The sequence below is a fragment of the Ambystoma mexicanum genome, chromosome 11 (genome assembly GCF_040938575.1).
Source record: "Ambystoma mexicanum isolate Mex_15411 chromosome 11, UKY_AmexF1_1, whole genome shotgun sequence".
Lineage (NCBI taxonomy): Eukaryota > Metazoa > Chordata > Amphibia > Caudata > Ambystomatidae > Ambystoma > Ambystoma mexicanum.
The window spans coordinates 1,075,205,218-1,075,232,405 of record NC_090934.1 but is presented as its reverse complement, the minus strand read 5'-3'; the positions used below and the strand labels follow the sequence as shown (position 1 = coordinate 1,075,232,405).

The 27,188-nt window shown below is 45.8% G+C and overlaps 1 protein-coding gene across 3 annotated transcripts in view; it reads right to left on the bottom strand.

Moving 5' to 3' along the window:
* The window catches only part of LOC138504113 (myosin heavy chain, cardiac muscle isoform-like), a 610,907-nt gene that overhangs the window by 121,181 nt on the left and 462,538 nt on the right, over positions 1 to 27,188 (bottom strand). For all 3 annotated transcript variants that reach the window (XM_069624333.1, XM_069624332.1, XM_069624334.1), the window contains one exon: positions 6,371 to 6,444. In XM_069624333.1, the coding sequence (XP_069480434.1) occupies positions 6,371 to 6,444 (74 nt within the window). The remainder of the gene's footprint in view (positions 1 to 6,370; positions 6,445 to 27,188) is intronic.

The window sequence follows — 27,188 nt, the reverse complement described above, 5'->3', positions numbered from 1 at the left end:
TCCAAAGCCCACCCCTCGTCTGCTCCATCTGACCCTTTCCCCTCCCTTCTTATCCCTAAGATCTACCCACTTCTTATTCCCTACCTAACTTCCTTCTTCATCACCTGCCTTTCCTCGGCTACCTTCCCCTCTGCTTTCAAGCATGCCACTATCATTCCGATTCTGAAGAAACCTTCTGTTGATCCCCTGCTCACCTCTAACTTCCGTCCTATTTCACTTCTCCCATTCCTCTCTAAACTTCTCAAGCGCCTCGCCTACTCGCAGCTTTCAAGCTTTGTCACTAATGTCTCTCGCCTTCCCCCTTCTCAATCTGGCTTCCGTCCTAAACACTCTCCTGAAACAGCCCTCACTTACATCCTTAACTCCCTCCTCTCTGCTCATCACTCTAAGCAATCCTCTGTCCTTATTCTTCTTGACCTCTCTGCTGCCTTTGACACTGTCGATCACCCCCTTCTTCTCAACACTCTTTCTCCCTTTGGATTCAACATCTCTGTACTTAAGTGGCTATCCTCTTACCTCACCTCCCGCTCTTTTTCTGTTTCCTGGGGAGGCCGCTCCTCTCCTCCCCAGCCTCTGGAATACGGACTACCACAAGGCTCGGTGTTTGGCCCTTTCCTATTCTCACTCTACACCTCTCTCCTTGCCCCTGTTATCTCCTAATTTGGCATCTCTCACCATTTCTATGCTGACGATACGCAGCTCTTCCTTCCCTTCTCTTCCTTCTCTCCCGACCTCCACCTCAAACACTCTTCCTGTCTTACTGCTATTAAAAACTGGATGTCTTCTTGCTTTCTTTCTCTCAAAACTGATAAAATTGAAGTAGTTTTCTTCCCCTCCAACTCCCTTCCCCCTTCCGCACCTCCTCCTTTCATTCATTTTCCTCCTTCTAATCTTCCTATCTCCGCCCATGCTCGCAATTTATGCATTTCCACCTCTTTAATATTTGCAAAATCCGCCCTGCTCTTACTTTCCATGCTATTAATCTCATCCCTTATCTTCTCTCGCCTCTTCTACTGCTCCTCCTTACTCTTTGGTCTACCTACCTCTCATCTCGCCCCCCTCAAATCTATCTACCATTCTGCCATCCGTACCCTCTGTCTCCTCTCCTCCCATGACTCCATCTCTGCTTCCCTTTCCTCCCTTGGCTGGCTTCCCTTTCACTCCCAACTCAAATTTCATTTTCTCTGCTTAGTCTTCAAATCTCTCCATGGTCTCGCTCCCACTTATCTCTCTTCCCTTCCCTCTTTCCACACTCCCTCTCGCTCCCTTCGCTCAGCTGACCACTTCCTTCTCACTGTTCCTCCTTCCCCTTGTGTCTCCTCCCGTTTCCGCTCCTTCCAACTCCTAGCCCCCCTGCACTGGAACTCCTTACCTCTCTCAATCCGCTCTTCCTACCTTTTCCTCATTCTGCACGTCCCTTAAATCTCTCCTTCTCCATTCCCCGCCATGAAACCCCTCCCCTTCTCGCTCACCCTCCCTCACCCTTCCCCTCTTTCACCATGATCATCTCCCTCCACCCCATTCTCACCCGTTTACCCCTTCAGTTTCCCTCCTCCTCCTCCTACCTATCCCTCCCTCTTCCTCCCAGTTCTACTGTACTACTCTCCCTCTTCCCTTCTGTCTAATTGCTCTACTTACTGTTTTGTTGGTCTGATTCATAATTGTAAATTGCTTCTACTGTTACTGTTATTATGTTAATTCTTATATGTATCCTGTTAAAATGTGCAGCGTTTTGGAGTAAAGCGCTATATAAACTTAATAAATACAAATACAAATACAAAACCGGACTAATTTCATTTCCCTTTTGAAACGTGAACCCATGGACAGCTGCTAATAATGCCAATCCCTGCTATGCCTGTAACATTGTCATCTGCAGCTCCCCAAGTAGTTACAGCCAAATTGAAATTGCTGACGTTAAAGAGGAAAATACTAACTATGGCCCCGATATCTGGAGAATCCATTGCTGCACCCATTTTAATAGATTATGCTAGACCCTTGGGAAAAGCCCACCTGTTAATCAGTGAGATTCATTGTTTTTTTTGGAGCATTTAACGCCCCAAACAGCTTGGACCCTTGGGGCAGTAAAAACATTGAACATGTCACTGAAGCCCCTATTGTTATTGACAAAGCGTGCACATGTGATGATGATACTGGCCCTGAGTGCCTTGAGGGTTGCCAGACTTCTGCTATGGCTCCTATTGATTTGATATGCTTAGGGGAGGTTCCAAGGAGTTTGCTTCTGTCCCATTCCGGTCCCCTTTGTCCCCTTTCTGTTGTTGGTCCGAATTTCATCTTCCACCATCATGCCCATTATAGCACCCAAGACAGCATCTCCAACTCAATGCTAGCAACAGTTCTATCATATCCCCGGCTGACCTGAAAAGTGAAGTGTCAAATGAGGACAGGAATACTGTCTCGCCCAAATTGGTCACCACCAAAGAACCTGTAGGAGCGATTAAACAAACCCCCTGTGCACAAGGCCTTTATATGGGCCAACAGATGGCTGGAGGAAAATTACATAATGAAACTAGGGGCAATGAGCTTGAGTTTGAGGGGGGCAGAACCCGCAAAATGGGGCATAGGAGATGTCCTCCCGATCACTGGATTATTCAGCTCACTGGCAGTATGTGAGTAGGCAGTTAACCATAAGTTAAAATCTCGAAAGTCAAAATGTCGAAAAAAAAAAAGTAAAAAAAAAAAGTCTAATTTTTTTTTTTAATGCCGTTTTTATTTACCCATTTTTTTTAATCCCGGACCCCAAAATAAATATATAATTAAAAAAAGAGTAATTCGACTTTTTTTTCGATTTTTTTTTCCGGCATTATTGGCATTCGAGATTTTTTTTTTTAGATTTTGACTGACCACCCCTCGAAACATCAATCCATACTATGAAATTGAGCAGACCAATAGTCGCCAAGCTGGGAGGGTCACTAATTTTACACAAAGTTGCCAAATTGGCCCCTGACGGCAATGAACCAAGGGATGCACTCCTAAATAAATGTACATACTGGTTCCGAAATGTGAGGGGTTACCCCTTTGTAACTCGGGAACACATTGCCAACTGCTTCAGGATGACCCAACTGGGTGGAAATATCCCAGACTCTGTGAGAATAGACTTTTGGGACAAGAGAAGGGCTGAGGACTTAATGAGTTTGCATAGGACATGCTATCCCCTGGTAATCAGTGCAATTGAACTTAATGATCGTCCCTTGAGCTATACTCTCCGGTGGCCTGTGCCCTCTGGGGCAAATGCAATCCCATAGGAGAAAGGACCAAGGATGATTCCCCAGACTACAGATCCCGATGCAAAATGTTGCCCCAGAGACTGCTTGCCTGATTGATCCTCCGGTTCTGTACTTACATTTTTCAGGACTAAAAGTCCGGCCTCAGGAACATCGTATTCTATATCATTTAATTTTGTTTTGAATGGAATATGTGGTTTAACTTATTTGTGATGTATTTTATTTCATGGAAACATTTAGGGCTCTACGCCGAAATAAAGTTATGAAGGAATGAGCAAGAGGGCAAAATAACACATGCTTCTTCTCAGGTGCAGTCAAAGAATCTGCAAGGAGCAAGAGAACAATTCAAACTGTATTACCTACAATTTACATTCATCTACATCTATTCTCCCAGACCTCTCACAGAACCCCCATGTTACCTGTAATCCTTCCCTATGCGCCTTGAGGATAGGTTTAAATTCCATCTAGGAATCAACTTAGTAAACTGTTTAGAGGTTGTGAACTCTGATAGTCATGGTTGGAGACCAATATTACACAGCTCACTGAAATGCTCAAATTCTTCTGAAGATTAACTAACTCTCCCTAAATATACTACACCCAAGCCTGTGTCTCTCCACTAGATTTTGTGAGAGCCTCTGGGATTATTTCCAGAACAGTCTTGTCTCTCAATCCATCACTTTACTTTTGGCATCTTTGGTTGGAAATGATCGAGTCTCTATAGGACTGACTCCAAATGTAGTGTTTGTTTTTCATTTATAACCGGATGTCTTTTTAATAATCTTTTCTTTAACTGAGGCCTTGAGCTTGATTTCGGGATGGTGACCATTCTCAGTCACCTCCATTGTGCTGCCCGAGTGTCTTCTCGCTTGTAAAATGAACAAGGCTTTGCAGTGATCCAGAAAGATGCAACTCTCTTTCTTTATTAGCGTCTGCGCACACTTCAAGCCTACGCTTCTTTATAGATTTTGTTGCTGAGTTCAGCGAAATTAACAGGTAAATTCTATGGAATAAATGGACACATTTACTTATGTACGTTTTTGGATGACCCACTCTCAAGTCGAAAATCTTTAACTCTGAGCATTTGCTAACAAAGTTCAAATTAAACCTAACACGCACTTGTGATTTTAATGTAACAATGCTCTCCCACCATCTTGTAGAAGCTTCGGACTTTCTCCTTGAAATAATCCTTCACCCAGCAGGCTTAAGCAACAAAGGGCTACCGAATACGGGTCCTGACACTTGCAAGTCATCAGATAAAAGGCTATTTTGGAATGCTGGTGGTTTTTAACTACCTAAGCGTATCCATCCAAACAGTTCCCTGTACCCTCTCCTCCATGGTAGCTTGGGAAATAACCTCCATCCTGCATCCAATTTGTTAAGGAAAACTGAGCAGGCAAAACCTTTTCCCTCCTCAATCTACTCCCGAGCTACCTGAGTCTCATGCCTACTCTGTAATTGCTGCACTTAACATCTTCTAGGAACACACCCACATATCCTATAAAATGAAGCAGACACTTGCAGGACCTGACAGATATAGTGGGAAGAAATCACAACCGCAATAGCAGGAGGTGATAAGTCTCTCTTATTCTTGTCTGCGGGATTGGGGTGGGAAGCACACCTAGTTCACTCTGGCCTGAAGTTGTAAAGAGGCTGCAAGTATAACTACAGTGCCTCTCCAAGACATGGTGGCCCCTACAGAACCTACAAGATCCGGGGTGGCCAGATTGCAGCATCCCGAAGAGACCAATGGGAGGCACCTAGTGAAGTGTGAACGTTTTCTGTGAACCAGAAGAGAGCCTACCATGTTTTGTTAGGTTCGAACAGAGTAGGGGAAGAGATGCTTTCCTGAGCATTCCATGAGGTCGTTCTTATTTTGAGGCTGCCAATCATTTCCATAGAGGGGAGGACATTCGGAGAAAGAGAAAAGGGGCCAGCATAGAAGACCTCCGGGGCCAGCATAGAAGACCTCAGGGGCCAGCATAGAAAACCTCAAGGGCCAGCATAGAAGACCTCCGGGGCCAGCATAGAAGACATCACAGGAGCGGAATTTAGGTAGGCTGTTCTTCCTTAATCATTCTCTATTTAGTATCTCACCTCAAGAACCACAAAGAATAAAAATAAAGCACTTCACTGGAGAAGCATATACTAGGTTTGGTTGGTCTTGTCTGTTGATCGATGTTCAGGATAAGACAGAAGCTATCAGGTGATTCAATCCCAAATCGGCACATTGAATATGCCCTTCAGCACTTTCCAGTGGCGTGAAACAAGAACCAAAGAACGTACAATATAACATACTGCATAACAAACCTGGCATCAATCTTTGTTCACAGGTTTTTTCTATTTTCCCGGAAAGACGTGGCTAATTGATATTTCTGTAAAATGTATCCTAGCAGAACATTGTTTTCTAAAGGTCAAAGGCTGAGCCATTTTCTGACCAATATTGAAATTCTCAATGTCCTATAACAATATAGCATCCATATAAGTTGATGCCATTGCAACATCTGGAATTGAGGCTTCACCTGGGCTATTTCTCTCATCTGAAGCTTCCATATTGCAACCAAATGCTTACAATAATATGAAGAGCTATTCTTGAGGTGGATTGGGTGCCAACTGTAGAATCAGGGGACATACATTCTGCTCCCGTCTTTCCATCTAACTGCACGGTGTGATGTAGGATCACTTTGGATCCCTGTGCATCAACTCCATTATCTTACAAAGTGGGGCTCCTTTGCTGCAAGCAGACTAACAAACTACACACCGGAATTTAAACATTATACATTTGTTAGAAAAACTGGACCATTTTTTTCTGCCTGGAAGCATGTAGCTGCAATTATTTTTAAGCAGTTGTGCCATACAAATCCTCATGCTTACATGCTGAAATATCTTGGCCGTCCTTATCACAAATTATATTCTGTTTTCATGGTAACTAACTAAGTGATTTCAGGCTTCCCATTGTGCAATAGTCTCGATCACAACTCTCAATTGTGGTTGCTTGGAAACAGTTAATCGTACAAAAAGGCAAACGATTGGTATGCACAGGGAGGCCAGAGACAGCCCTCCCAAGCATAGGGAGGATGTACCTCACGCGACACCTCCATTTTGATGCAACAGGTTCCTAGAGGCCTTACCGCTCTGCCAGCTGCTGCTCCAGTGATTCTACAAGCTGCTCCAGTCTCAGCTTCTCTGTACTGCATTCTGTGAACTAAAGAGAGGTAAAAGGATAATGACCGATGAAGGCACTTCACAAGCAGGGGTTGAAACCATCATCTACTCTGCTTTCTACACATCTATCAATCAAGCAAGTTCTAACTCTGTCTACTGCCTTAATGCACGTGTCTTACCCGTCCACCCACTTTAGATGTCTCAGTGAGGCCTGAGTGCTACTTTAACAATCAACACATTCACATTTGTAGATCACATGAAACACGCTTTCTAGCAGGTTTTCAAAGGTGAAAAAGGAGCCCAATTTCTACACGTCATAATTTTCAGACATATAAGTGTGAATGCTGGGTTTTCCAGAGAAAATGATAATTACTCTGGAGATATTGAACTCTGACATATCGTGAAGACTGAATTCCTTGTCTGGAAAAGTGTTAACTTTCTCTCTTTGTTCCCCTCCTCTTGCACCTTCAAGGCCCAATCCTGGAGTGAAACAGGCATTCACAGCTGCCATACAGCATTACAAGCATTACACCAGCTACCTAAATATTCACATACACAGGACTGAAGGGATAAACTCTAGCAGCCATAGGGGAATCAAAGTCAAATGAGTTGTACTTTTTCTGTGGAATTTGGAGTATACGTGGGTGGTGCAGAGCAAAGTGCTCCTGAACCAGATATAATGGGCTTTGTAATTGATTTCCCAAAGACACCGGAGATAAACCCAGAGAGCTTCATGGCATGCATATTCTGGGGGGCGAGACAGCCAGCACCTCCTTGCCCCCCTTACACCCTCACTTTTTCCAGTTAGGTTATGAATATTGACACTCCACAGTGAGCCCACACTAATACGTTTAACCTGTTGTTCCATCTGTTTGAGATGCTTTTTGGCTCTACAACCGTCAATTCAACGCAGAGAGAATCTACATATATTTTTACAACTTAGAGGTTTTGTGCACATTTATTATTGTAGGGGTAAAAAACTAAAAAAGAAACTATCTCACAAACACAAAGGTACGTATATATTAGTAAATACAACACCTTACTTTAGTGATCTTGCACTTACATCCTATAGACTAAAAAGGAAGAAGTGGTCCCGCAAGGAACTAAATAGGTGACCATGATACTCAAATTCAGTGAGAATCCACCATAACCTAATCTAAAATAAGGAATACAAGTAAGTAAACTCATACATCTTTATGCAAATTGACTAGAAGAGAATTGATTGCATTGGATTCAAAATCAATGCATATAGGTATATCTTTTTTAATATATAGTGTAAATAGATAATACTCATTTTAAATTAGCTCAATTTCTTTTCTCTCTCCCTCGATTTCTACTTTTCACACTACTATCTGACCAAGCAGCATCAGGAATTTTGAGGAAATGATGTATGGATCCATGTGTTTATGATAATTTGAATGCTGAATACTAACCGTGGAATTAAGGAGTGAGACAGAGTATCGATACTATAGAAGTAATTGTGATACTATCAATATTTAAAACTATTTTGATGTTAAAACTAGAAAAAGGTGTGAACATCGATTAAAAGGTTGATCGAAACCTAAAAGGCCCAATTTGGCTCCTAACCTTAATGTGAGGTGTGACAATAGAGATGAGTGAATGAAGGGTGAATGTAATAAATGTCTTTACAAGGTGCTGTGTTAGACATGTTAATTATATCCGGTAGAAAAGGAGACATGTAACCGGACCCCATCTGTTTGGATATATGAAGAATGCAGTCATTATGAATGAATATATATTGTGATATGATTTAATTCTTTGATAATAATTGTTCTGTTTCCCTTGAAAAAGACCTGGAGGTCGAAATACATGTTGGCAGGCAGGATAGGCAGGTACCCATTAACAATAAAACAATTATGATTATCTTTGTTTTTTTATTTGGTTCTGAATAAATAATCTGTTTAAATACAATCTAAATTTGTATGTATTGATATTGCGCACTGGCACACACACACATACACATACACAAAACCACACACACACGGAGGATTACAAATTAGAATTTTGCAGAATGCCAATTTCTGTGTGCACCTGTGTGGCACATTAAGTCAGAGAAACAAGGAATAATTGTTGAGTAGTGGTGCAAGGTCTTTTATAGGTAGCCCATTAACAGTTTAAAACTCTTTGGGCAAAACCCTCTCCACAAGGAGCCTGTATGTTTCAGTCACCCAAGCAGCCCAAGGCCAGGCCATGTTGATCTAGTGAGTATGTCCTTTCAACCTGAGCAAGGAGAGTATGACAGCGTAGCCATTAGCAGTAGCGCGCGGGGGAGAGTAATCACCCTTAAACCTGATCTCCTTGTCCTTCCAGGCATCCAATGAATGTAGGAAAATGAAGTTGTGTGTGCCTTTTAGGACCACCAGTGCTATTTCCCTACCTCTCAATCAATGTAGCTCTACTCCCCCCACTGAATTTATTTTTTTTATTTTACTTTTTTCTTTTTTTAATAGCGCGCTTAATATCTGAGTTCATATGTTGCTCTGCGTGGTCTTGCTTACAAGACCTGCACCTTGAACAGGGTGGTCATGTCGGCAGAGGGAGTGAATGAAATACTTGGAACTCTCTGTCCTTCACTGTGCCCCATAGCTAAGATCTAAATCCCTGCAAGACAATGTTTTGTTTCCTACCTCACCCCTTTGCACCCACCCTCGTTTCCTCTCTTATTCTTCCCAGTGTCCTCGCTCCTCTAACCCTCCAGTACTCTGAAGCTAGCTGAAGAGGGCATTACGCGCTTTACAGAAAAGCTACATAAAAGCATGTATTTATTGGTGATATACATTGTGCTTAATTCTGGACTCCTCCAGCTTCTAAGTGCCAGTCCTAGGATTGAAACCATGTTGCATCGCATCGTCTTGTTCCCATAGCGAGTGCATTGCCCCTGAGTTAGCCTCCAGCCTAAACATGGAAACATACATACATAAGCACAAATACAAACATACATCACCGACTACACATGAGCAGTAGACATTGAATTCTAAAACTACTTTTATGAACATATTCATAAAACCTAACTATTCTCTAGGGACATTTTTCTAAGTGTTTGCAGAAAATGGCAGCTCTTGATGGCCCTGGATGTAAAGTCACTGGTCCTTGATTTCAAGATGGCCGCCTGCTGAAGTGGACGCTCGTCCCCTGCGCTCCGCACCAGCGGATAAAACTAAGGCTTCCAAAGGTGTTTATTAACTGCAGCAATCATCAGTAGCGGTGTCGGAGAACGCATGTAACAGCAGGTGCAAGCTGGGGGAAATATAGCGACCCGCTACGGGGCTGAATTGCCCATAAACGTGGTGAGCAGCCGCCCCCCCCACCTGGTGAGTTTCGTGCGGGCTCTGCCAGCTGCTGCGCCACCACATGGAGCCTCCAGCCCCCCGCAGCAGAGACAGAGGCGCTGGACTGCGGGCCCCTCCACGCCTTGGGCGAGACTACGGAGGGAGAACGTGAGAGGCGGCGGGTGCAATTGGAGGGCCCATTGCGACCCGCAACGGAGCTGGATTGCCCTCAATCGCCGAGAGCTGCCGCCTCTCCCCCCTCACCTGGGGAGTCTCCGGCAGGCTCCGCCTGCTGCCGTGCCATCACACAGAGACTGCAGGCCGCCGCAGTGGAGACGGCGACCTGCAGTGAAGTTACCCGGTCCGTAACTGTGAAGAACAGTTGCTTCTATCCCTCCTCGGCGGAGCTCTGGCGGGCTCCATTCGCTGCCAGACAACTACACAGAGCTTCCCGCCCCATCACAGCAGAGCTTGAAGTGCCGGACTGTGGGCCCCTACACGCTTTGGCACTGCTGACAAGTAACAACGTGTGATAGCAGGCGCAGTTGGGGGGAAAACATATTACGAGCTGCAGTGAACCCGACCTGTTTAGAATTGTGGCGAGTGGCGGCCCTCCCCTCTTTCCCCCCCGGCGGATCTCTGGCGGACACTGGCTGCAGCCGGACAAACACACAGAGCGGCCTGCCCCTCCACAGGGGAGATAGTGGTGCCGGTCGGGCAAAGCTGTAAGAGATATCCTACGCCGAGCAGGACTCCAGTGAAGCCCGTTACAACAAGTAAAGCAGTCCCGGCTGAGACTAAGTCTACCAAGGCGCAACAACAGCGTTCCGGGGACTGCATTCATACACTGCCCCCCCCTCCCTGGCAGTTGGACATATTTGAATCCTGCAACACGGGGGCCGGGGTCTCCTTCCGCCCTCAAGCTGCAATGGATGGGCGCTAAGACTGAAGATATAAATGCACATGAACAGTAGTGAGTCCCTCCTGGAGAAGTGTGCTATGGCGAAGCCCCTGCAGGATTCCGGAGTGCTGTGGAAAAGAACAATGTAGCGGTGGGGCGACCTGTTTCATAACACGCGATCATAGGAATTGAGGCTGGCTGACATAGGAGACCTATATGCTCTGTCCAACGCGACGGCCAAGGTGAGAGTTGCTTCCCCTGCCTTCTCCCTATCCACTCCACAAAGGCCCCCGCTGTCTGAGTTGCAATCTAGAGCAATCTGTTGGTGCATATCAGCCCCCATTAAGAGGAGAATCAGCCAGCGTGGACACTGAGCACATTAAGTCGAGGGGGTGAGAAGAGCGCACTTAACCCAACAAGCGCCACAATCCATAGCGCGGAAACACCTAGCCAGCCCCACTCACCCCAGTGAACTCCTTCGCCTCAGGGGGATTTAACGGGAACAACTGAATTAAAAGCCGTTGCAGGCAAGGTGAAACTTGCAAAGCCCATCTCAGGCCAATAACAACTGGTCCCAATCTATGCGCCCACCCAGAGTGAGCTCGAGCTAAGTGCCTGATGACACAGATGTAAGGAGACTGCCCCTAACGCATCCTCTTGTCTGACTCAAAGAATAAGGATCTGACAGGAACACCTGAACTCAGATCTGGGACCATGTTGCCCCTAACTTTCATTAGTCTGGTACCCCCAAAAGTATAAGTCATCTGGTTCCCCTCCAACTCGGCACAACCAAACGATAAAGGCGACTCACCTTGGACAGCTCTACAATTCAGATGCCGGGCACCAGAACCAAAAGCGCCCCATCTAGGACGAAAGGTTCACCTAAGAGACTAGAACATCAGCTGGACAAATACTGGGGACAGACGAACCAACAGGAGCACTCCCTGACAAACACGACCGGAATCATCTGCGCCACCCCTGGAAACGCCTCAGAGAGCTATGGACACAGATAAAGGGGAACTGCTGACTTGCTTGAAAGGCATGGAGGACAGAATGACAACAGCATTTCAGACCCAAATAGGTCAACTGAGGGAAGACATAAAAGCCTCTCTGCAGGAAATCCGAAAAGAGGTAAACGAACTTGGTGACCGAGTTGCCACAGTTGAAAACGGCCTCTCCACCTTACCTGAAGAGTCCAAGCAGTCTAGCCTTCTGTTGGACCAAATAGCCACTGCTACGAACAACCTGGAACTACAGGCGGAAGACATACGGGTTAAAGGGCTACCCGAAACGATCCCTGATAGTGAACTCTGCGAGACACTCCAACTGGCCTTCAGTAACATATTACGAGATCCAGCACCAGAATCAATCGGATTCGATATAATACATCGAGTTGGACCCAGAAGGAGTGACCCTGGGGCCCGCCCACGGGATGTGCTGGTAGCTCTCACCTCATTCATGACGAAAGAATGCATTCTGAAGGCTGCAAGATCTAGCACTGGCCTGACAATTAATGGCCATGAGATTAAACTGTTCCAGGATCTTGCCCTCTCTACACTTCACAAGCGCAGACTCATACGCCCGGTGACAAAAACCTTACAGGGAAAACAAATCCCCTATCGATGGGCGTATCATTTTGGCTTAATGTTCAATTGGGAGGGCAAACAAAGGCGAATAACTACATGTGAGGAGGGTCAGGCGTTACTAAATTTGGAGGAAGCCCCGAACTGTCCGGATAGAGACAGGACACGACAGCTACAAGATACCGGGCCCAACCCGTGTGAGTGGCCCACGGTGCGCTGAGGCAGACGGAGAAATGAATCTCAATAAGATAGCCCACAAATGTGCCAGGACCATCAGAAACGCTAGCAGTGACATACGATAGCTGAGTACACATTCCGACTGAGAACTGTAGATCTATACGCTGTAATATATACAAGCTTCTATAAGCAGTCGGTGCGGAGGCAGGCAATGCCAACCTATGGAATCCAACGCGAGACCTTACAACTTTGGGTTTCGCACCCCTTGTGAATTGTTGTCTGACCTGACACCCCAAATAGTTAGTGGGGAGGATTCTATGGAATCCGGGTTGTTGAGGACACAAGGGGGGAGGGGGGAGGGAGGGAGGGAATGGGGGAGGCAGGAGGGACAAGGAGGGGGTGGGGAAAGTTATCAGAGATTAACATAAGGAGACGTAGTAAGAGGCTCCGGAAAGATCCTAATAGGTAAAAGAAAGGGGATGTCAGTGCAACCTTATACAATGCTAAGGGCAAATATTCTCCACCTAAATATACATGGCTGAATCAAATATAGTCTCCCTGAATGTTCAGGGTTTGAACTCTCCAATTAAACGTCGGGTTATCCTCGATAGGCTGGTAAAAATGCAGACAGAGATAGAGATACTGCAAGAGACGCACCTCATCTCGAAAGATGAAAAGCGTATGGCACATCGAGCATTTCCGCAACAGTACTTTGCCTCCAGTGGGGAGAAAAAGAGGGGGTGGCCATACAAATGGGGAGGGCTCTAGCCTTTCAAAAAACGCAACTTTGTAGAGATACAGAGGGTCGTTATCTGGGTTTGAAAGGGTTGATTAAAGGTAGAATGTACACAATCCTGGCCTTATATGCCCCCAATGAATGCCAAGATGTGTTTATAACAAACTTACTGGGAAAACTGGGCAGCTGGTGTGAAGGCCAATTAATAGTTGGAGGAGACTTCGACTGTGTCATGGACCCAGCCCTGGATAAAACGCTCCCTCCCACAAACGCAGATCAAAGAAATAGACAGGCACTGGGTCGGTTTTTTAGGGAAATGGGAGTCATTGAGACCTGGCAATTATTTCAAGGGGGCAGCAGGGAATATACCCACTACCCAGCGGTTCATCTGGGCTATTCAAGAATAGATATGATCCTTGTCTCTACTACGTTAATTCCACAAATAACTGGGGTGGAAATTGGGGTGGAATATCACTCAGACCATGCGCCAGTAATAGTGGGTATGGCTTGGAGGGAGGGAGACCACAAAAGTAAACCACCCTGGAGACTGAATGAAGTCCTACTGAGAGACACAGCACTCAGAGCACATATTGAGACCTCTATAAATAACTATTTTAAAGAAAATGACAATGGGGAAACAAGCTGGAGGACAATCTGGGATGCAGGGAAGGCGGTGATCAGGGGTGAACTCATGTAACAAGCAGCTGCATACTACCGAGAAAGAGCAATAGTGACTCATCGGTTAGAAACAAAGGTGAAAAATGCGGAAATACAACATAAAACTTGCCGCTCAAGGAAATCCCTGCGAGTACTTCGGAAGATTAGAGCACAGCTCGAACATCATACTGCGGACCAGATGGCCCTGTCACTACTCCCCACGAAACAGTCCTACTACATTCATGGGGGCAAGGCAAACCGATTTCTAGCGGTGAAACTGAGGAAGCGTAAAGCCCGCAACTACATCGTACAATTGGACGATGAACATGGGAAACCGCACACAGCAGAGGCAGACAAAATAAAAATAATGAAACATTTCCATGAGACATTCCTAAGCACCGAAAAAGTTGACCCCACATAGCAGATTGCCTATATAAGCTCTCTACCCCTTCCCCAAATAACAGAACAAGACAGGATCAGCCTTGGAAGTCTGATCTCAGCGCAAGAGGTCAGCAACGCCATCTCGGCCTTGCCAGCCAACAAAACACCGGGCCCTGATGGTCTCAGCAACGGTTACTATAAAACATTTTGTACCCAATTACTCGGCCCACTGACAAAGCTTTATAACACTATCAGAGAAGAAGGGTGAGTGACGTCTGACATGGAAAAGTCCACAACTATTCTGCCCTTGAAGCCCGGGAGGGATCCGTGCAACTGAGCAAGCTACCGCCCTATAACGCTATTGAACACTGATGCAAAGATTTACGCGAAGATATTGGCTACCCGACTGATGAAAGTACTCCCAGATATAATACATGACTATCAAGCGGGATTCATCACAGACCGTCACACACAGGATAATATCAGAAGGTCAATAGATGTTATAGACGCTGGGCGAAGGACGCAACAAGAGTTTGCAATAGCTGCCTTGGATGCCTCCCGTGCATTTGACAGTATGGACTGGAACTATCTGTCTCTAATCCTGGAGCGCTTTGGTTGTGGCCCGGTGTTCACCAAGATGGTACTAGCTAACTATCAAACCCCATCGACAACTCTCATGATCAACAGCCAGAAAACGGAACCGATGAAAGTCAGAAGAGGCACGAGACAGGGGTGCCCCCTGTCCCCGCTGATATTCGCAATGGCAATGGGACCGTGTGCCACGCTGTTCAGACTAGAAACCAACATCAAGGGCGTGACCCTAGGTTCCGAAACTCATAAACTCGCATTATATGCGGACGACATTATTCTCTACATGGGTGATCCAGGTAACACAATGCCCTGGGCAATGGCTAGATTAGAGGAATTCAGGCAAGTCTCGGGATTCTCTATAAATGTCCCTAAATAAAAAGCAATGAACATCACGGCGAAGAGGGAAACGATAGCAAGGCTAAAGCAATCATACCCATTGACATGGGCGAAAGACTCCCTTGACTACCTGGGAATACGACTCACCACGGAACCAAGAAAACTTTTCCAGGCGAACATCACTCCCTTATGGAAGCAATTACAAGAAGACATGCTCAAATGGGAATCCCAGGAATTATCGTGGTTTGCCCGCATCACGGCAGTAAAAATGACCATACTCCCACGCCTACTTTATGCGGTAAACTCAATCCCGGTGTCCATCCCACCAATCAAGATCAAAGAACTTCAGAAAGCAATCGTTAAATTCATATGGCAAGGTAAGAGGCCAAGGATCCAGAAGGGTGTCCTAATGCGACCCCCGCTCTTGGGAGGCTTCGGAATACCAGACGTGGGCAGATACATATTGGTAGCACACCTAGCCCCTATGCTGCGATGGGCCAAGGTCGAACATCACAAAGGATGGTGTAGAATAGAACAATCAGTCACGACGATCCCTCTGATCTCACTCCTAAGTCTGAAAGCTAAACACAGAGGAGATGGCGGTGCCCTCCTGGAATCTACAAAGGGGTCCTTGCAGAGCTGGGATATAGCCAGGAAACAGAAACGTATCCCACCGGGTCTGGGCCCATATTCACCTATACTACATAACCCGGAATTCACCCCGGGCCTTCGAGGCAAAGCCTGGGAGGGATGGAATGAAGCGGGGACCCTGACTTTGGCAGAGATGTACAGAGATGGCTCCCCACTGCACCTCACGGACTGCCAGCAGAAGTTTGGTATAGGAGAAAGGGAGCGATACAGGTACTTGCAAATCAGACATTGGATAACTCAGCCCATGGTGAAAAGAGCGGGCACACGATCACCGTCCGGCTTGGAACTAACCTTACAGGAGGGCCAGACCAAAAAAGGGATCACCAGACTCTATAAACTTCTTTCAAACTCCCAAATGTCAGATCGCCTCCCATATCAAGTGAACTGGGAAAGAGACTTGCAAGAATCCATAACGGAAGAAGAGTGGTGCAAAATATGGTCACGCGCGCATGGTGCCTCCAGGTGCACCACGATTAAAGAATCTGCCTATAGAATGTGCTTTGGGTGGTATATGCCCCCACACCGTTTACATAAGATCACCAAGACCTACTTGCCATTCTGCTGGAGAAACTGTGGAGAGAGAGGGGACTTAATCCACATGTGGTGGCCATGCCCCAAGGCAACAGTCTATTGGAAGGAGATTCTGGGCCACATTAAAGATATCACAGGTGTGGAACTTCCGATGTCCCCGAATACTATCCTATTAGGTGTCCCTATAGAGGGCAAATATGCAATGTCTGGGGCGACCGCCACTCTCATTACTCATTTGCTATCGGCTGCAAGGATGACTTTAGCGCAAAACTGGAAAAATGAAGAGGGCCCCATAGTGACATGGTGGTGGGTCAAGATCTGGGGAGTGATGGCCATGGAGAAAATCTGCGCACTTACGGCTGGAAAATATCAAAAATTTCTAGCGACCTGGTCCCCGTTCCACGAGTGTGTGAGCGATAAAGAGGCCCTCTTTTTTAAACCCCGTCTTCTCAGGAGTATACATGTCATATGAGGGATACCACCAGCACAGAGGAATCAACTCAGGACTAATCCTAAACTGAACCCTTTCATATATTGATCTCTGTAATGTGTTATGGTATTTTGAAGTGTTAGTTAAAGCAGGGAGAGGGGAGGGAAAGCGAAGGGGAAGACAGAAGGGGAAAGAGGTTGGGGAATTACAAAATGGAAAATGAAGAACTTTCAGAGGCTAAGACGCTTTGTCTATTGTTGGTCAACATCAGAAAGAGAGGGAGGTTGATTAAGAATGTTAATTTACTGTTTCTGAACTGTTTTGATATACTTGTACGCCTTTGATCCAAAAATAAAGTGTTTAAAAAAAAAATCACTGGCCCTTGTCTTTGTGATGTCAAATCCTATCCCCAGGAACACCCTCTATACAGGTACTCCATTGTGTCTCTAACAAGGAAGTGAAATTCCAACAAGTGCAGGACATTCCAGCTCTGAACTTGAAAGGGTCGCTGACTTCGAGCCTGTAACTCATATCACTCACTTATATCGCTCACGAATGGCCATCGTGACCTTTCAATATCTGCAGTGTTCGAGGACTCAGCGCTTGCAGTCTGTTAGTGACTCAGAGCACTGTGTGTATGTAAGTATATTTCGAATGGATTGTGTACTCCCACGTATTCTTCATCTTATATATTCGTATCGTCAGCTTTGCTGCTTCGGAAAAAAATGTTCCACACCAGAGGGTGCTGTGCTTGATGTCGTGGTGTTGACGTCCCACGAGGGCTGCCATAGAGTGTCGACGTCATCCGCAGTATAAATAGCTTGTGCCACGCCCAATGGCTTCAGTCCTGTTTTTCCGAAAGCTTTCGCTTTGTGTGTACAAAAACAGCGCTTCAGTCTTTCAAGATATCTTCTTCATCTAACCCTTCTACCCCTAAAACTGGCTTTAAAAAGTACCATAATTGTGGGAAGAAAATGTATATAACTGACCCCCATCGAGTTTTTCTCTGGTGCCTCGGTCCGGACCATCGAGTTGACGAGTGCGGTTCCTGTCAGGCTACGACGAACAAAGCTCTCAAGGAACGAAGAGGTAAATTGGTGGTGGGGCAGGTATCTCCAAAGGCCTCTTCGAAGAAAAATGAGGACTCCGTGGAGTCCAGGGAAAAGTCCTGAAGTAAATCAAAGAAATCTAGGTTGAGGAGTCGGTCAAGAAAATCGTCGTCTTCTTCTTCGAAGAAGGCGAAGAAGAGACATCACCGATCTCCCTCTTCCTCTTCTTCGTCGTCCTCTGATACAGGGGTTATCACCTGTCCATCAAAACATGATTCCCCTACAAAATGGGAGACTTTTAGAGCCTTGATAATGTGAATCTTTGAGATCACGGCCCAGAGCCCGAAGAAATCGTGTGAAGACAATGCCCCGGCTCATTCTTTACATGACAGAGGAAGATCAGGGACTAGACGCTCTCATTCCGGCGAAAAATTGTTGAGGGTGTCGTCAAGAGAAACTTTTCTGACACCTCATAAGAAGAGCAAGACAGCTCTATCGGTGCTAAAACCGAAGGCAACGCCACACAAAATGGCATTGGGTGACAAACCGTCATCGATGTCTATGTCGAAGGTCTCCTCGACGCATCAGTTGAAGACTTACTCGATGCCAGTGTCGAAGGTAGCGTCGACACCTCCCTCGACGGCGCTTACATCTAAGGCTCCTTTGACTTTATCGAAGCCAGCATCAACAATATCAACGCCATCGAAGCCTTTGTCGAGGGCAACTCTGATTCCGGCACTAATATCGACGACTTTGGCGAAACGAAGGTCAATGCCGTCACAAACCACGTGTAACATTTTTCACCCTGTGCATAGAAAATACTTTTTGAAGTCTATGGCCTCTATTTATGAGATACAATCCTCTGAAGAGGAGATTTCCCCTTTTGGCGTAAAATAAGGTACAAGGGATGTGCCAGAAGAATTAATTGACCCTCAGTCCAAAATGTCTGACCTCTATGTACTTTATGCGGTAAACTCAATCCCGGTGTCCATCCCACCAATCAAGCTCAAAGAACTGCAGAAAGCAATCGTTAAATTCATATGGCAAGGCAAGAGGCCAAAGATCCAGAAGGGTGTCCTAATGCGACCCCCGCTCTTGGGAGGCTTCGGAATACCAGACGTGGGCAGATACATATTGGCAGCACACCTAGCCCCTATGCTGCGATGGGCCAAGGTCGAACATCACAAAGGATGGTGTAGAATAGAACAATCAGTCACGACGATCCCTCTGATCTCACTCCTAAGTCTGAAAGCTAAACACAGAGGAGATGGCGGTGCCCTCCTGGAATCTACAAAGGGGTCCTTGCAGAGCTGGGATATAGCCAGGAAACAGAAACGTATCCCACCGGGTCTGGGCCCATATTCACCTATACTACATAACCCAGAATTCACCCCGGGCCTTCGAGGCAAAGACTGGGAGGGATGGAATGAAGCGGGGACCCTGACTTTTGGCAGAGATGTACAGAGATGGCTCCCCACTGCACCTCACGGACTGCCAGCAGAAGTTTGGTATAGGAGAAAGGGAGCGATACAGGTACTTGACTGAAGGCCTTTCTGCCCTCTGTACGGGGAAAGAATGTTTTGATAATGACGGACTACACAGTGGCCATGTACTACCTCAACAAGCAAGGAGGCGTAGGGTCACTATCACTGTGCAGAGAGGCAATGCAGCTCTGGTTCTGGGCATTACAACAAGGAATCTCTCCGTCGGTAGTTCACCTAGCCGGAGAGCAGAACACAGCGGCGGACGCTCTGAGCAGGCAGAGCACGGTATCCCACGAGTGGGAACTAGCTCAGGAAGTCCTTCAAGAGATCTTAACCCTTTGGTGAACCCCACAAGTGGATCTGTTTGCGACCAGTGTCAACAGGAAGTACGAACTGTACTGCTCAAGGGAATTTCCTCCACGAGGAGCTCTAGGGGATGCGTTCATAGTGGACTGGGAATGTTTCCTCCAGTCCCCGTGATTCCTCACATAATCAGGAGGTTGAGAAGGTTCAGGAAAACCATGATCTTAATTGCCCAGGATTGGGCCAGGAGGACGTGGTACCGGGACATTCTGGACATGTCCATCTGCCTTCCAATACGTCTTCCACTAAGTGAGGATCTTCTCTCGCAAGAGGAAGGTCGGGTTCTCCATTCAGAGGTCAAGACACTCAGCCTTCAGGTGTGGTTTCTAAGAGGCTGAGATATAAGGATTGGGACCTCCCAGACGACGTAATGGAGGTTTTGCTTTTGGCCAGAAACAAAATCTTTGTACCGGTGTCGTTGGAACAAGTTCAGTAACTGGTGTAGAGATAAGAATGTGGATCAATTTCTATGTGGTACACCTATGGCACTTTCTTTCCTACTACATTTATCCAATTGAGGCCTCCAGATTGGTAAAATAAAAGGATACTTGGCTGCGCTTTCTATTTTTAAGCGCTCCTCAGAAGAGATAGCTTACTTTAAAATTCCACTGATTGTTCAATTCTTAAAGGGTCTCTCTAATGTGTACCCTCCAGTCCCTTTTCAAGTCCCTGTTTGGGATCTAAATTTAGTATTAAAATTCCTTACATGGCATACCTTCGAGCCTTTGCATTCTTGTCCGCTAAGGCTTCTCACTTTAAAGACAATGCCACTAGTGGCTATTACATCAGCCCGCAGGGTGAGTGAATTACAGGCTCTCTCTTGTAAGCCTCCTCACACTATCTTCCATAAAGACGAACTTACACTTAACTCAAACATTAATCTTTACCAAAAATAGTATCTGACTTTCACCTATCTCAAAAGATCACATTGCCATCTTTCTATCCTCCCCCTCAGACAAGTAAGGACTCCACAGGCTGGACCCAAAAAGGGCTCTCAGTTTTTGCATTTCTAGACTTGCAAAATTTCAGCAAAGTTAACCAACTTTTCATTGGATAAACCAGCCACAAATTGGGTCTGGCAGTAACGAAACAGACCTTATCCAGATGGATAATTCTAGCAATTGGAGAGTGTTACAGGATGGCGGGTAAAGAACCTACAGACGGGCTAAGAGCTCATTTTACTATGGGCATAGCGACTTCAACGCCTCTTCAGAGGGGTGTCCCGGTGCAAGATATTTGTGCAGCGGACTCCTGGTTGTCAATGCACACATTATTATTATTATTATTATTATTATTATTATTATTTTCTGAAACACTATTGTTTAGATTCCACCTCATCCCAAGGAGGTCTTTTTGATAAGGCTGTTCTACATATGGTCTATGAGTAAGATTAATTAGTACTCCCTCCTCCAAATTTTCACTGCTTTGGGAGTCTATCTAAGATGAGGAATACATGGGAGGACATAATCCATTCGGAGAACAAGTTACTTACCAACTCTAACGTATTCCTCATCGACCCTCCCAACCTACCCCTCCATACAGTTTACATATTTTACACTCAATGTTCCTTGAGAGCTTACGGTCTAAGGGGACGCCTTGTCAACTCATCAGTTAAGAATATTGAAAAAACAGAACTGAAGCCAACGGGCGCGGCTCGAGCCATTTATACTGCAGATGATGTCGACACTCTAAGGCAGCTCTCGAGGGACGTCAATGCCACGACATCGAGCACAGCGCCCTCTGGTGTGGAATTTTTGTTTCCGAAGCAGAAAAGCTGACAATACGAATATCTAACATGAGCAATACATGGGAGGAACATCCAATCGAAAGAACGTTACAGTTGGTAAGTAACTGCTTATTACATGCTTGCATAGGCCAACATCTAGTGGTTGTTGCAGAGTATTACATGACTTGCTTTCAAAATCAAAAAGGGACATCGGCAGGGCGTGTCTGTGATATTATGCCTAGTCTGACGTGTACTGTACCCATGGTCCTTCACGCGTCAAGGTCCTCAGATTGTTTCTTTCTGCCATCATGGTGGTCGAATTTCACAGAGTTCAAGGTTAAAGTTATCAGTAGCTGCTGAGACTTATTCATCTTTAACTATAAGATATTATTACTTATCGCATCGCTTGTTTCAATGCTTTTCCAGCAAAGCTCAATGAAACTTCCAGCCGCCTAGAGATTCATAAAAATTCTTGACAGCCTACCTTCAGGCTTCGGCCTACACACTACGGAGGGTGGGAGGGTGGAATAACATTTCTCAAACTTCACTTAGAGGATGCCTCCATTCATATTTCCCCTTACTCTCTCTAACATCTACCGGGCTTCTGGTGCTCGTAATGGAGAAGACTCTATTTAAGTGTTGCCCTTCTTGCAACTGAAAGTTTACCTGGAAGGACACACATGATATGTGTAATCCCTGTCTCCCTCGACACCATCAGAAAACTAGGTGCACAGCGTGTAAGCTATTTCAGCCAAAGACTTTAAGGACCGACGGTCAAAGGGCTGGGCAGCCTACGCATTGTGGGCTAAGGCATCATCGGAAATACTCTGCCAGCGAGGAGAGACCCGAGGCTGAACAAGACAGCCCGGTGCCATAAGTGACGCTGGAGAGACGTACGACCAGGAGATGGGAGTCTCCCGCGTGCCCGTCCCCATATCTCGAAGGCAGGCATCCTGCACTGCTATGGAGGGTTCCTCTTGTGACAAGGGCACACACATAAAATTCATAGAAGGTGTAGCGCCCCACAGGATGCTGACATATATACATCTTACAGCCTCAGCTCACGTTTCAGCGCACCTGTCGAAAAGTGGCAAATCGGCTGTGGAACTTAGCCCCTGAGCAGGCAGCTCAGTGCTTCAGAAGACCTTTCCACCCACAGCTCATACTTCAGTGCACATTCCAAAACATGAACACAATCTGTGCAAGAGTGGTTCTGCGCCTATCGTTCTCGCACAAACATCTACCCATGTACAGTCGCTGAAACACTCTGTTTCGGTGAATATTGATACACATGGTCAGGTTACACAGTAGCCACTTCCCCATTGTGCGAGGCACTACAGAGAAGATCTAACATACAGCAGCAAGAGGAAATAGTTTTTCCTCTCCAAGATAACTTATTTAGTGGTCCCTGGATCAGAGATAGGTTTGAAAGCACTATGGATATGCCAGGCTTGGGCTGAGATGCAGGAGCAGGCTGAATCAGGTCCACTAAACACTAGTGGACCCAGGAGGAGATTGGATGTGTTTTTTTTTTTTTTAATGAGTGTTGATTTAATAATTTCCTTAACTGAGATCTATAGGGGAATGGGATAATCCCATTCCAAGATGGAGAAGCCTGAGCTCAGGAATGATTGGAGGAAGGGTAGCTGTGACACTACTTAAAACCTTCACCAAGGTTCACCAAGGTTCTAAGCTGCCTTTCATAAGAAGATTTAGTCCAGCGAGGTCACAGCATCTAGAGCTCCAGGAAAAGAAGATTAAGTGACAAGAAGGTAAATGAAGTTACAGAACTTCAGATAAGTGCTAGTCTGTGCATTAATACGGAAATGCAGTATTTTTAAAACCCTAAATGTCAGACAGATTGGAAATTGCAAATAGCTGTTATTAATATTTAAAACTTGAGAAGTCACAAAGAAACGTTTTCGTTCGGAACATTTATATCAGCTGTGCCAAAGAAGTCACTGTGCATGTAAAGCAAGGATTTTAATTGTAAACATACTTTAGGAAAGATCAGTCTTTCGACAAACGAGAAATCAGCGCAGGCGGCCTGGGTTAGAGTAAAGAACCCTTCAGCATGAGCGACGTGAGATACTAGACGAGGGAAGCATTTAATTTCCATGGAAACCGCTAGCAATAGCAGATGCAGCTAGCGCGAGGACGATAAGGAAGAGCTAGTGAGCGCACTGAAGCCTCTAATTAAAAGAACAGAGCAAGCGCAGATTGAGAGTTTCATCTCGCACATGGACTGTGCAGCGAGAAGGGCACACACAAGAATGAATTTACTGAGCACTGGGAAATTGGCACAGAGGAAGTCGCGCATGTGCGCGGTGAAAAGACATTAAAGAATGTTAAATGTTAATGTTAAATGTTAAAGTTATTTGTACCGCACACCGTCTCCAATGGAATTGGTCCCCAGGCGCTCTGGCGGATCTGTAAACGATAAGGTGGGATGGGTTAGTAAGGTGAAGAGGGAGTAGGATATTAAGAGGAGTGGTGTTCTGTTGGCAGCTTCAACTTGGTATACACCAGGTGCTGAGCTTTGGTGCGGGTGTTGGATCGGTGTCAGTCTGCGTGTGCTGTTGGTCCGGCTTATGTGTTGTTGCAGTGTTGTGAAGTGCGTGCGGCTTGTTGTTCAAGAGATGGTTGTGTGAGTTTTTTGAGTGAGATAAGTATGCCGAGTTTGAGTTTATATTGCTTTGTGGGTTACCTGACCTTTAGCATGCTAACATTCATAGTTTTGTCTAAGTGTGGCACTTGTTGACCTTCACAATCCTATCTAGATGCGGCGCAGGCTAATGTTTAGAATTCTATCTAGGTGTGGGCATGCTAACAATCTTATCTAGATGCGGCGCAGGCTAGTGTTTAGAAATCTGTCTAGGTGTGGGCATGCTAACATTCACAATCTTATCTAGATGCGGCGCAGGCTAGTGTTTAGAAATCTGTCTAGGTGTGGGCATGCTAACATTCACAATTTTATCTAGATGCTACGCAGGCGTAAGATCACAATTCTAAGTATGGCACATGCTAACATTCAAGTTTCACCTAAGCGCAGGCATGCTATCCTTCAATCGAAATCCTATCTATAGGCAATGCAGGCTAATTTTCACAATTCTAAGTGTGGCATATGCTAGTCTTCAGGTTTCACCTAGGTGCAGGTATGCTAACATTCAAAGTCCTATCTAGAAGTGACGCAGGCTAATATTCACAACACAATTCTATCTAAGTGTGGGCATGCTAACATTCAAGTTTCACCTAAGTGCGGGCAGGCTACCATTCAAAGCCTATCTAGATGCGACGCAGGCTAATATTCACAATTCTATCTAAGTGTGGGCATGCTAACATTCAGGTTTCACCTAAGTGCGGGCATGCTAACATTCAAAGTCCTATCTAGATATGACGCAGGCTAATATTCACAGTTCTATCTAAGGGTGGGCATGCTAACATTCAGGTTTCACCTAAGTGCGGGCGTGCTAACATTCAAAGTCCTATCTTGATGCGACGCAGGCTAATATTCACAATTCTACCTAAGTGTGGCATATGCTAGTATTCAAGTTCCACCTAAGTGCGGGCATGCTAACATTCAAAGTCCCATCCAGATGCGACGCAGGCCAATATTCATATTTCCAAGTGTGGCACATGCTAGTATTCAAGTTTCACCTAGGTGCGGGCATGCTAACATTCAAAGTCCCATCCAGATGTGACGCAGGCCAACATTCATAATTCTAGCTAAGTGCGGGCATGCTAACATTCAAAGTCCTATCTAGATGTGACGCAGGCTAATTTTCACAATTCTATCTAAGTGTGGGCATGCTAACTTAGAATATGTAAAGAGCGTGGGTACCCAGTGATTAAACCAAGTCGTGGCCACCAAAGAGTACAGAAAAGTTAAGAGAGACATTTCTAGTATTAAAAGATGGATTTTCCCAAAAAAAAAAAGACAAATAACCTAAAGACACTAATGCACATCAGCAAGGAAAGTGAGAAGAGAGAATTCAGTGCAATGGTTTCTAAGAGGAAAAGAGTACCAAAGAACATTTTAAGTGTGCCTCCAGCTTAATAGGGAGGCAACCACGTAATGAGACAAGAGAGTACTTAAAGGGGCCATAACAAAAAATATATATTGGCATTGTTTTAAAAAACGTTCCTATGGAAACACTTTTTTAAATGACCTTTAAAGCCACGATTTTCAAGCACTTTGGCACAGCCATTTTGTAGGCTGACTCAGTTTCATGTGTGAAAGTTAATGCTGTGCCCTCACAGCAACAATCAAGCAAAAGCCCCATACTGGGAGATTTGCTTATTGTTGCTGGAGAGCAGAGCATTTTTCAACAAGAAAACGTAGAAATAGTTGGCCTTGTGAAACGATTTAGCAACAGCTAACCAGGGGTAGGTAATATTTGTGACTCATCTTGTTTTAAAGTACAACCACAGGTCTTTTATTTTGATCAGCTTCTGCAATATGTGCGGCATTGCACAGAGGCTTTTAAGTTGCAGTGCGTGCGTTTGCAGTACATGCATTAAAATAAAACAGATACGGTTTCCACGTATTGTGTGTGTCTGTGGGGGGTCTTAATTGATGGAGCCAGCTTATCCCCCTAGTGTTGAGGGCCCTGATGTACTACTTTAATGTTAAAGTAAGGGACTGTTAAGGATCATTGTGTGTCGCCTGTGATGATGTTCCACAGCCCACCCACCATGATTGGCCAATACACACACACACAATCTTATCGCCCGCTCTGCGTGATCGAGTGGGTCCAGGCTTTGTTTATCTTCCTGCCCTTTGTAGAAATTCTGGGATCCTTTGAAGTGCTAATCCCAGGGGGTGCAGGGGCCTGTTCACCTGTCAGCTCGCAATGGCCTGGTTCCTCTCCAGCGCACCGCAATTTGGGGGCTGTCCGACTAGTTGATTGTGAGTTCCTCTGTTGTTGCTTTCGTGTGTAGTGCACAAAGATCATTCTGCGCAGCCAATCACCAGTGCCTGGTAGCCCTTGCTGCAAAACTTTCTTTCGCAATGCCACAGCCCAACACATTAATATAAATTCTGCCCCTTTGTATTCCAGCCCTTCATGTTTCTCTAGGAAGGGGTTGCTAACCCACTGTAGTCGTTTCAGAAGATTAAAACTCTTCGGGGACATCTTCCCTGCAGCAGGCACATTAACCCGCTGGTCTACATTACCAGCGACAGATGGGTTTCCCACATATTGCACTTCGATTTAGTGGACGGTGCACTCTTGGGAATCCCCACCAGCAAGGAGGCGGTGCAGGGGTGCTTAAAACCGATCAGTTTAAGTGCTGCAAAGAGCGGATAGTTAAACCTGGTGAATATGACCCAGGCCAGGTTCCAGTGGTGAAGAAACTGCAAGGCGCGCACACGCTTTCACGTGGAACAGTTCTCTTTATTGTTATTTGGGGCATCTGCTTTTGGCGCACAGGTTCCTTTTGTTTTCCGTTGGCCTTTTGGGAACCCAACACACATAGTCAATGAAACAGGTTAGTCTCTGACTGGAGTTTAAGTTTCAATTGATGACCTCCCCTCCTTACATGTGCCCTTCTTGTCCCCCGATAGGGGGCTCAACTGCGTTACATGGGAAGACACTGAAAGCAACTGGCCACTCTCGTCCTGGGTGTCCGCAGGTGGCATGGTGGTCTCTGGCTTATCGGATACTTCAGAAGTGGTGCCAGGCTGAGTGGCAGGAGTGTACAGGCATTTTGGTGGAACTAAGGTATGCCACAACACTCAACACCAGGCGTCCCGGTTGTGTTACGTCTCCAGTTGTGTGTGCTTTTCTATTCTCTGTGCACTGTTTGTTGTGTTGATTGTTTCTTCTGCTGAAAATCATTACAGTGGCTTATTCGGGGTCTGAAGTTGGGATGGGTCTGGTGTGAGTGGCTCCTCCA